The 11,230-nt window shown below is 37.4% G+C and overlaps 1 protein-coding gene across 3 annotated transcripts in view; it reads right to left on the bottom strand.

The window, feature by feature from the left end:
- HERC4 (HECT and RLD domain containing E3 ubiquitin protein ligase 4) overlaps positions 1-11,192 on the bottom strand; it is a 36,156-nt gene extending 24,964 nt beyond the window's left edge. The window contains exons 1-7 of one of the 3 annotated variants that reach the window (XM_035892523.1): positions 11,074-11,192; positions 10,637-10,817; positions 9,108-9,384; positions 6,094-6,253; positions 4,626-4,702; positions 2,057-2,278; positions 422-513 (exon numbers count right to left, since the gene is read on the bottom strand). In XM_035892523.1, coding sequence (XP_035748416.1) covers positions 422-513; positions 2,057-2,278; positions 4,626-4,702; positions 6,094-6,253; positions 9,108-9,333 — 777 coding nt within the window. In that variant the 5' untranslated portion in view covers positions 9,334-9,384; positions 10,637-10,817; positions 11,074-11,192. Of the gene's footprint in view, positions 1-421; positions 514-2,056; positions 2,279-4,625; positions 4,703-6,093; positions 6,254-9,107; positions 9,388-10,636; positions 10,818-11,073 lie in introns of all 3 variants that reach the window. The other 2 variants (XM_035892524.1, XM_035892525.1) reach the window with 2 other exon arrangements.
- Positions 11,193-11,230: the final 38 nt, after the last annotated feature.

Here is an 11,230-nt window from a genome sequence, read left to right as displayed (position 1 = left end):
ACCCCCCCCCCCCCCCCCCCCCCCCCCCCCAGCATTTAATTTAAATTCAAAATTAATTCTGTCTGATCAGTGATAACAGCAATGCCAGAGGCATTACAGTCAGAAAACAGCTTATCTCTTTAGGATACACTAATATAAGTTTCAGTATCTGCACAACTTTAATAATGCAACACACACTGTCATATCGAAAATGCTGTATTTTGTATGCTCAGTTTCACAGAAATTTTAAACTACGGAAAGATTTCTTCTATTTGTAAGTTTTTTCAAATATTTAACCATTCTTCCACTGTTTCCTTAACTTCATCCAATATACTTTGAAGAAATTTTATGTGGAATTTTGTCTAGTATTTCCTATTCAGGTACCGTCTTCTCCTGAAAACGTTCAAAAATCAAAGCTTAAACATATCTTTAAATATTGTACCTTTGTAAGGGCAGCAGTGTGATCTTCTCCACAACATATATGAACAACCTTCTGAGATCTCAGCGACTTCAGCAGTGTAGGAACATACCTGTCTGAAAGGTTTAACACAGCAGTAGATCGCTTATTTTGAAAATAAAAATCAGAAAACAAATAGTTTTGCTCATTTATTCTAATTCCATTCCACTCAAATAAGCACTTTAAATTTGTTAGCATAATGCAATCATTGTGACTGAGTTTATGTATTTTTGAGAGCAGAAGTGTTTTTACAGAAAAATAGAGTGCTATACTGAAATAGTTTGTAGCAAATAGTCCTCATTTTCACCAGCGTAAGATCATAAGTCAATACATAAATCACGAAATATGGAACAGTATGTTAGACCTGCCATTGGCCATGAGAAAAGAAAACAAATGACAGTTGTTTTGAGTTGTTTATGTGCTTCATATTTTTGAAGTGTTCCTGTAAGTTGGTATCAGTTGGTCATAGTTCAGTATTAGTAAACGTGTAATAGAATGGAACACTGAATAATTAGGAAGCACAGCTAACTTCCCTCCATCACCAGAACAAATCAACTTTGCCATCCAGATGCACAAAGGCCATTTTTATAAAAGTTAAAACTGATGTCTTAAAATTTGTCAGGTATGCCAAGATGCCTGGATGAAGCCCTATCAAGACATAAAAAAGGGATTTTACTGAGAAGTGATGCTATATAAACAAACTGGGGTCATATTCCATACATATTCCAAAGAATATGTAGAAGCAACTGAAGGCTCCCATGAAAATTTGATTTCTGAAAAGTACATGTAATTTCCTTATTACACAAGTGTGACCAGATTTAAAGCATTAATTCAGATACACATTTTAACTACAGCGTATTTTTCTTATTTTAAGTGGTGTTGAGAACAATGAACCAGTGAGAAAATCTGAATTCACAAAACTAGCTATAAATTATTCTATACTAAATTCTGTATTACAGGAAACTGATAGCACATACTTCCATCTTAGAGCCCTGCACGTGGATAGTGTGCATGTAACATAACACAACTAGGAAAGAAATAATTTTTTGTCTAACCTAACTACTTGCTTATACTCATTAATGCGTAACAACATCCTAGTAGAAGAGATTTTGGAAATGGTTAGCTGGAAATCATGAATGATTATCAAAAATGGCCTGAGAAAGGCAGACACCCACATGGGAGTAAAACAATGAAGATGCCTTGAACAGGTCAATGAAGATGCCTTAAATAGGTCTACTGAGGACAACCAAAGAGTTTTGATAGGTTACTGGTTTTGCCAAGCAATTTCATCTACCTAAAATTCAGTTCAAACTGTAACTACTGCACAGTATCTTCATTCAATCCCATTTAGAAGTTTAAGCCACAGAAAAATCTAAAACAGGGAAAGAAAACAAGTCAAGCAGGCTAGAATTTCAACATAGCACTGTCAGAATTTTCACTACAAAACAGCGAAGGAAAAAAAACTCTAGGTCTTCCTTATGCAATTCTCACATGGCATCAGCACTCTCCAACAGTATTCAAAGGTTCGTTCTGTCTGCTCCTTTTCTAGGAATACCACTGTCTTTAGATTCACAAACCAAGACCTTCAGCATGGTATTTACAGAAGTAATGTTTACTTACCATTATCATCATTAAGACCAAGCTGCCCAAATTTGTTGCGTCCCCATCCAAAAATGGCTCCAGAAAGAGTTAGTACAAAACTATGAGCTCCTCCTGCTGCAATTTGTGCAAAAGGGATTCCCAGCAGAGATTTAATCACATGCGGCGAGTTTTGTTTTTTATACTCATAACCTAAGCCCAGCTGGCCATATTTATTCTGTCCCCACGAAAACACTTCACTTCCTGATTAAAGGAAAAAAAAAATAAACAAGAAATACATTCAATATAATTTAATTATATAAAGTTTATTTTCTGTAAGAAAAGCTAGAAGTTAAGACTTTTAATCTTCAAATATTTTTGAGTTTGAAAACACATACAAATTACTGACTTTTGAAGCTAAGCATTCTCATGTAATTCGCGGACATTCAACTCAAATATTTAATCACACTGAAGTATTTAAATCACATTCAAAACCCTCAAAACTGCTCTTATTAACATTCCTGTTTCAACAGTGTTAGGTAAGTTGAGTTTGGTTATTACTAAGCAAGATGCTGTTGCGTTGGGAGCTCCACTACTCCATATCCTTTTATGCAGAGATCTTGTTGAGGTTTCGTACTGGACACGCAAAAATTTCTGATTTCCAATCACAAGCCTCATTTAAGCTCTTACACAGTAACACACCTAATTTTCATATACAATTTAAGTGACATTTTAAACTTTAAAATACTGTATCAATGATATGATCAATGAAGCACAAAGTTTATAGTATCATAAAGAAAAAAACATTTTGAAGAATCACAAATCAGAGAGCTACTTATGTTAAGATTGCTTCCAAAAGAACACGTTCCACTGAACAACCAACGTTTTGCCAAGGTATTTGCTATCCTAAAGATCAACACCTAATCATAAAGATATTTTGCTTCTGCTGATGCAATACATTTCAAACAGTAATGTTTTCTGTCTCTTACCGCCACCTTTCCAGTAACAGTTTTATAAAGATGGAAGACAATGAAACCCATCCCCCAGGGTACAGGTCTCTTGGATTTTATTTATTTATTTAAACCACCACCAGGAAAAAAAAAAAAACAACCCAAAACAAATCAAAACCAACCAAACAAAAACAAAAAAACCCAAACCACCAACCCAAACCACCACTTTTATACAAAACTATCTTCCTAACACCAAAGAAATTCTACATCAATCATTTACAATCACATGAACTAATCCACCTGATCAATATCCCATACATAGATCTAAAAATGCTACAAAGTCTCTTCTCAAAATGCCCGATTCAAGTTCATCCCATTTTCCTCCCTGTGTGGGTCTATTTTTAAGGCCATACCCTTGCTACATTGCAAGTGTTTCTGTAGGTTGTCTTCCAACCAGAAAAAAAAAAAAAAAACAAACCAACAACAAAAAACCCACCATACAATGCTTATGAAGAACATAATAATAGAGCTGCAAATCTGTGAACTGCCAATAGGATAGCGATGCTGTACCTGAAGCTTGTAATTATTTAAAACACTGAGTGAATTTCAAATTATAAACTCCTATTACATTCTTGCACTTTTGACCAACAGAACGCTTAAGAGCACAGTTCTGATACTCCCCACATTCCACTGCTGATCTTAACCCAGGCAAAGGGTTATTTGTAAATCTCTGTCTGCCTGTCCAGAAAACAAAGGAATCCCACTAGGTTATAATGGTAAAGATGCCTGGGAATACATAATGCACAAGAAACACTCAGTATGAGCTCGTGAAAAGTCACATACAGAATCAAGGCACATATAGTCAGTATAAACTACTATATTTAAAGAAAAAAAAATCATTCAGCATACAATTACCACCTCCCTCCCCACAGTTTACTTAGTTTATATTTTAACCACACATTGTTAGGAAATACTGTCAAACTTTACAATCTTTCTAGAATTCTTGTTTTGAGTTTCTAAGTTTCCATTAACCCCATCCAGCAGCCACCTCTTCCAAATGGAAGTTTTGGCCACAACTCTCCTTTGTTATGATGAAACAAACAAGCAGCAAGTTTTAATTCATATTAATTTCTGGACAGCTATGCTAACTAGCTCCAGCAAAATTTTGAAGATAGACGTTTAAACCTTTCAAAAGGGGGTTATAACGTGACATTACATTTTAACTATAGAAAGACCGACAAAACAGAGGCTTTGCAATAGAAAAGCAGAAAAGGAAGTCGTTGCCTGCAAGTCTCAGTAACTTGAAGTTACAGGTTGAAGCAGACTAGTGACAAAGCAGCATGCTAGCAGGATGAAAAAGAAATGGGACCAAAAAAAGGAGAGAAACAAAAACTAATTTAAAAAGCAAGTAAGAAAAAAGCACAACAAGACAACATTTGTTTGTATATTTATTTTTTAAATTTGAGCCTACATCATCAAATTGCGCTTCTCCTACCAAACTGAAGTCCCGTGTGGAATGGTAGTATGTTTAAAAAACAAAACAAAACAAAAACAAAAACACCACACCAGTATTTCCTTTTTTAAAAAGACAAAATAAATGTTGAAACCTATAGAATCACCTGGTAAGAAATTACACAAAACTTCAGAATAATTTGGCTTACCTTTGGAGAGCGCTAACGAGTGATAATAACCACAGGCAACTTGAACAATTTGGATCTCTGATAAGCTTTTAATATTCCTATTGGGGTAAGAAAACAGAAAACAAATTCAGCTACTAGGTCATGGAATGAAATATAAAGTCACGCCAAAGGATAATACACACAAAGAGGGAATCCTTTTCACTGAAGTATATATGAAACTAATTGAAATATCCTAACTTTAATTAGAAGCTATTTAGTAAAGTCTTAAGTCAAAACCGCTTCTTTTCTAACACCTTCAAGGACAGTTTCCATCTTATTTTCAAATTAATAAAGTCAGTAAAAGACCATAATGAAGAATTAGGGAGGTTCACATGCTAGGAAGGAGATGCCACACAGCTGAATGGAGGAAATTAATACCGGATGCAATAAGAAAATTATTCTTACTCTCTAGTTTCCAAAAGAAAAAGGGGTTTACAATCTTCTTCCTATCAGTCTTAAAGACTGAATTACTTTCTGTTAAAACTGGAGCACTCAATTTTTCATCTCTACCAACATTAACTTCAATCTTAACTTCAGTTCACAGAGCTATTAAGTACTGCACAATACTATAAAGTTGCAAACACATACAAATGTGCATTAAATCTAGTATGCTTTCAACTTTTGATGAGAAAAACCAGGAGTTTCTAAAAGGTCTGTGGGCTTTTAAATTTGATGCAGAAATAAATAACCTTTATATTAGTTATTTATATCTTTCGTATTTATACATGTCACAGATAGCCATGATAGAAGTTATAAGTCACTAATGTTCCAAGGAATTCTTACTTACGCGTTGTCTTTTCCATGTAAAAAAGAAAATCAGAAAAGAAAGCATGCAGCTTGCAACCATACAAACTTACTGCTACAGACAGTTCCACTGGTTTCAGTGAACCTATTCATCACACTAAAAATGTGGACTTCAGCTAGCTGGAATGCTCACAGCATTCTGAAAGCAAGCAAGTGAATCCGGCTAGCATTCATTTTTATAACTAGAAGGCGTATTATTTGATCACAGCTAAAAAACCTCAGGGTGAAAACTGAAGCAGGAAGATCAGACAGCAAACATACCTTCTTCAAATGTACTCCCACAACTGGTTTTGAAAGTTTGACATTTTATTTCTCTTTAATGTCTCCTAACTGGCAGTTATCAATCCTCATTTACATTCTTAAAATACCCATCCTACTTTTCCAACATAACTCTCATTCTTAGTAGATGACTATTAAAGAAAGAAAAAAAAAAAAACCAACAAACCAAACCAAGCAAACCCGTAACACACTTCTCATATAAGCTGACTTTCTGAGAAAAGAAACTGTCTACAGCATGCAAGTGCCGTAACTAAAATACACTTTCTAATGTGTGTTTTTAATTGTAACAGAATAGCTGAACCAATGTGATTTAAACACTTTTTTTTTCCCCCCAAAAATAACTTATTATATGCTAATTATTTTTAACCTGGGCACTCTGATGCATTCCTCCGTTCCCGGCAAGCCAAGCTGTCCATCGGTAGCCAGACCCCAAGCATATACCTGACCCTTGTCATTTAATGCAAGAGTGTGGGCTTCTCCACATGACACAGCTACAATATTTTGGGCATCCAGTGCACCAACATGTTCTAAAAAAAAAAAAAAAAAAAAAAAAAAGAAAAAAAAGAAAAGTTAGTTTAAAAAAAAAAAAAGCTACTTACAAACTAGCGTCGTTCAAGACATCTATATTCAGTACCAAGATATCATATCAATTGAAACAACACAGAAGTAAGCCCAGAAGTCTGCCAAAACATCCTTTATTTCAAATTATAAGCATGCTATTCTAGGAGAAGTAAGTTAAATTTGACGCTCCAAAGTAATCAAACAACAACTTTATCTGGAGCAATATACAGAAGCACACAAAAACCGCAGCTTGATCATAATGGTTCCTTCTAATCTTGCCATCTGAAAATGAGTGCAGAAACTCAATTAACATTAAGGTCAAATACATTATTGTCAAATGACTACACGTGTAGACATTATGTAAGAGGAAAACATTCCACCACAGCAAGTTAAATTCACCTATTCATTATTAACAAAACAGCCTGCAAAACAAGGCAGGGCAAATTAAAGACTAAAGCTACTGATTTTGCAATGAGCGACACAATGTCCTCTTTATAATGCAAAATACTGTAGAAACAGATCCTAAAGAGTAATTTTTCTAGATATACAGTGCATGCCTCTGAAAGGCAAACACTAAAACATCTGTGACTTTTTCTTCCCCAGTAACCTGCACCAATACCTTTAAATACATTTGGAAAAACTCAAAAGTTCGTTTTCGTGCTTATGATTTGTGATCAGAAGTCTACCATTTTCATTTCAGCAACAGTATAGTGGAGAAATATCCCCCCCGCCCCTGCCATTATGGCTGGAATTTTCAACAGTCCCCTTAAATAAGGGCCTGCTTAGACACTTTATGCCCAGTTTTCAAACACATAAATTCTATTCCTGCCCAAGAACGGCACACCACTGAAAAAGCCTGCGTACCATCAACGTAACATGCGCTGTGAGCACCGCCTAGCATAGCCTAAGTTGATTTCAGAACAGTAGCTAACAGCCCCTGCAACACCGCAGGCACTCAGTTTCCCAAATAAAGTAACAGGCAGCACATGTAAGTTGTTGGGTTTTTTTAAACAGCTGGTCTGATTAAAGAGGTTACCACCCCAGTTCAGCCCATTACAGCCTCCACGGCTCTCCCAGCGGAAGTGGTCACATAAGCGCTCTCCAGTCCAGGCAGGAGCACGCAGATTAGCTCAGACTATCTTCACCAGCTGCTAAACCAGCCAGGCTGACTCTGCCTAATATGGCTTAAGGAACATTCACGCAATCCCTATGGCAAGCAGAGCTCTGCAGGGAGGGAAGAGGGAAGGCACAGCTAAATAGTGGGGTGACACTGTTGTGGCAAAGGCATGCAGTCAGCAACAAAATTATCTTTAGTTAGCAGAAATACGTTCAAGAGAGAGCATCCACCCCTTTGTAAAGATACTGAGTGTCTTTAGACTGCACAAGTAAAGTTATCGCAATGCGCCAACTTCACATTAGAACATTCAATGGTATTGTCAGTAACCTCCAGATGAAAAGAAAAATTAGGGAGAACATTACAATCCTCGTGACTGCTGTGCCTGAGCCTTTAAAAAAAAAAAAAATATAGTAGGTTTTTGTCCATTACATCCGTCCATTTGTCCATACAAGGCTGTTTTAAAAAACAAAAAAACTGAAAGTCAGATATTGTAACTTTTGGATTTAAAAGACAATTCGGCATCATTTTCAAAGTGGGTAACAGGTACTCGGAGTAAGTTTGACAAGCTGAGCTTCTATTGATGATCATGAAGCAGATTTGACACAGGGTTCAACTTTATCATTTTTAACATCCATTTACTGTTTCCCAACAGAGGTCCAAATTAGTTTTAAAAGTTACGTATCACCTACACGAAAAAAATCTTTACTTGGCACCAAATCCGAAACTCTGAATAAAGGAGAACTATTAAAATACTGCGTAACGCCTTATTTCCACGTGAAATATTTGTATCAATTATTGTGCCAAGTAACTTGTAAAATTGCTATAGCAGTGATTAGAATCCGCTCTTACTAAGCCTTTCCAGTTTGCTTACGTTCTGCTGTAAGCGCTGCCAGAAGCACTGTTCCGTATCACTCAGTAGCACGCAGACATGACTCACACGCACAGCTCTGAAGGGAGCCCATGTGCACACTCCTCCTCTGCAGCCCCTGCAAGATGTTTACCCACTTCTGCTACAGAACTCCACTCGCAGGAAGCAGAAACACGCATATAACACAGATAGGAGGAAAAAAAGCCCAAACAAGTTTTACATTGCATCCTTTAGGCTTCTCCAAATCCTCTTCCTGTAGCACTGCATATGCTGAAAAGTCTTTTGATAAAAGTTTTATTTTTAGTCCTTAAAAAAAAAAGAAAATTAAGAACATAGCTTTAATCAGAGCTGCTCTGCATCACATATCGGACGATTAAAAACACACAGCATGTTTCTCAACTACGGTATGCCAAATATTCATTTCTACCATATTCCAGTAGCCCAAACCCATACATATAGTACAACGCCAATCCACGTATTGAAGCAGGTCACCTCCCCTTGAGATTAAAAACAGCCATTGAGTCTCCCACAGCCTTAGGCAAACTGATTCCATGCTGGAAATAAAAAATAGTGGCCCTGTCCAGCCGCACAGCAAGCAAAAATACGGGGGGACAGCCATGTTTCACAGTTGGTTGCTTTCAATGGTCACAAGATGCAATCCAAGCAAAGGGATGCTTTTCAAGTGAAAAACATGCTCATTCTTGGAAGAACTACCGTGCACACATTTCAGCACATGCCCAGACACTGGCAGTCTTGGGTTTGACGTAGCATAATGAAACAAAAAGAACATGCACAACCACAGGTACTCTCCAGACTTCATTACTTCTAAACTTACCGGGTCTTTTCCTGGCTTTTTCATGCCCTAGTTGTCCTAGATCATTGCATCCGCACGTATAAACAGTCCCATCATCCAGGACAAAAACGGTATGCCTCAGTCCACACCCTACATCTCTGATCCTTTTATGTATGAAAAAGTCACTTCTTCTGGGTTCTAAAACAATCTCTTCATCAATTCCACCCAATCCAAGCTGTCCAAAAGATGCATTTCCCCAGCACAACATGTTTATGCTTCTCTTGATCACAGAGATCTTCCAGCTTCACTTTTCTGGAATTTTTTAAAAAAAAAAAAAAAAAAAAAGGAAAATGCAGTTTTTCAGTATTGTCCCTAATGTTTATGTTATAAATAGCTATATAGCATGTAATCCACAAGTTCACTTTCTATATACCAATATACTGAAACATTGAACAACTTTTAAGAGCATGATTTACTTTCTTGGACAGTTTTTATATTAACTCTGCAGTAAAATGCTTTCCTTCCTATTTCAGATACAACTTTTAAGATGTGCAGGTCCTCAGTTTTTTATAAAACTGTTTCAAAAATTTCAAATAACGTTCTTTGTAAAACTTCTCTCATCCAGAACTATGCAAGTGACAGTAACAACCAATTCTAGCTAGTGGAAACGACCTCAAACATCTTTTCAGGAGACAGTACAGGCCAGTTTCTTCACACAAGGAGCCGCATGACACTGTGTACAGCCTCAAGATCATCCCCAAAAACAACACTTGACTCACAGCTTGGAAAAAAATTGGTCAGCTCTGATCAATCCAGTTATGCAACACAAAGAATAATATGATGTGTCAATCACTACGTTTAAACAACTATGAGTCAACTGGACTTCCAATTTAAAAGAAGATAAAATAGCTGAAACTCAAGTCCCCCGTCTTGTACTGCAATCACCAAAGGCTACAGCTTCTTAGTTACGCTGCAGTAACGGGAGGCCATGCATACAAGGTCCCCCGTGCAAACCCCCATCCCTAAAGCCTAAATTGCGGATCCAGCAGACGCGCTGACAGACTCTGCGCCTATTTGGAAGGGACACGAAGCTACGCTTCTCTTTCATTTTCAGTATTGCAGACGATGAAGAGTTTAGGACAGTGCTTTCACTATTACTTACACTACACTTCCATGACAATGTTTCCCCATATTTTCAGAGCAATTTAAAAATCAGTGCAATACAGTGTAAAAACTGCTATAAGTTTTCATCTGTAGCCATTATTTGGAAGACAGCACGAATAACGGAATGTGGAACACAATGCACAACAAACGCATTCAGTCTTACATTCTGCGGGGTCGTAAAACGTATAAACCGCCTAAATATAAAACTGCTCAGAGAAGCAAGCCATCAGTTAGCACCTAAGCATTACATTAACCAAAGAAGGGCAGAATTCTTGCCAGCACAACAGGATAACTGCTTTTCTCTGCAAAAGTCAAAATGAAGTAAACAAGATGCTTTTTTTTGTGATCTCATAAAAAAAAAAAACCAAAATCCCCACCCCAAAACCAGCCAAACAGCTTAAAATATATTGCATTCTGTTTACCTATCGCAGGAGATGATGCATGATCAAATACTGCCCTAGCTATCGCTAGCGATATCCTACCACATTCAGAAGGGGACATCAAAATGAAGGCGCCTTCGGTTAAGACATAGCCACGCAACGGCAGATTTCACACGTCTGTAGCAGCGACTGCAACGCAAGCTTCAACCTGCAACACAAGAAGTTAGAAAAGATGTACAATTACAGCGCTTCAAGATTTCCGTAGTCAAGGTATCCATCTCCAGTAGGGCAAAAAGAAGGAAAGTTCTCCTCTCTATTAAAACAGATATTTCCACAGAAGGTGGGGGTTTTGGGTTGTTTTTCTTTTTTTTCTTTTAACAGTCAGTAGCCGAAGACGTTTTGTACTTTGACCTCAAATCACGGCAGTATTTTATCCCTGGGTGTAGTCACGCAAGCCAGCTCACGTTGTCAGCGGCTGGATACTACCCTGCGTGACGTCAAAAGCAGCCGGATGCCGACCCCAAACACGGAACGCGAGGGAAGCCACCCAACTCGTTCTCGACGAGCCGAGCGCGAGTAGCGGCGCTACCGAAGAGTCTGGATTGTTCCTCGTTGGGTGAA

Source organism: Egretta garzetta, unplaced genomic scaffold (assembly GCF_000687185.1).
Source record: "Egretta garzetta isolate BGI_Z169 unplaced genomic scaffold, ASM68718v1 scaffold204, whole genome shotgun sequence".
NCBI classification, from domain to species: domain Eukaryota; kingdom Metazoa; phylum Chordata; class Aves; order Pelecaniformes; family Ardeidae; genus Egretta; species Egretta garzetta.
Note: the sequence above shows the minus strand (reverse complement) of the source record. Positions and strands in the feature narration are given on the sequence as shown.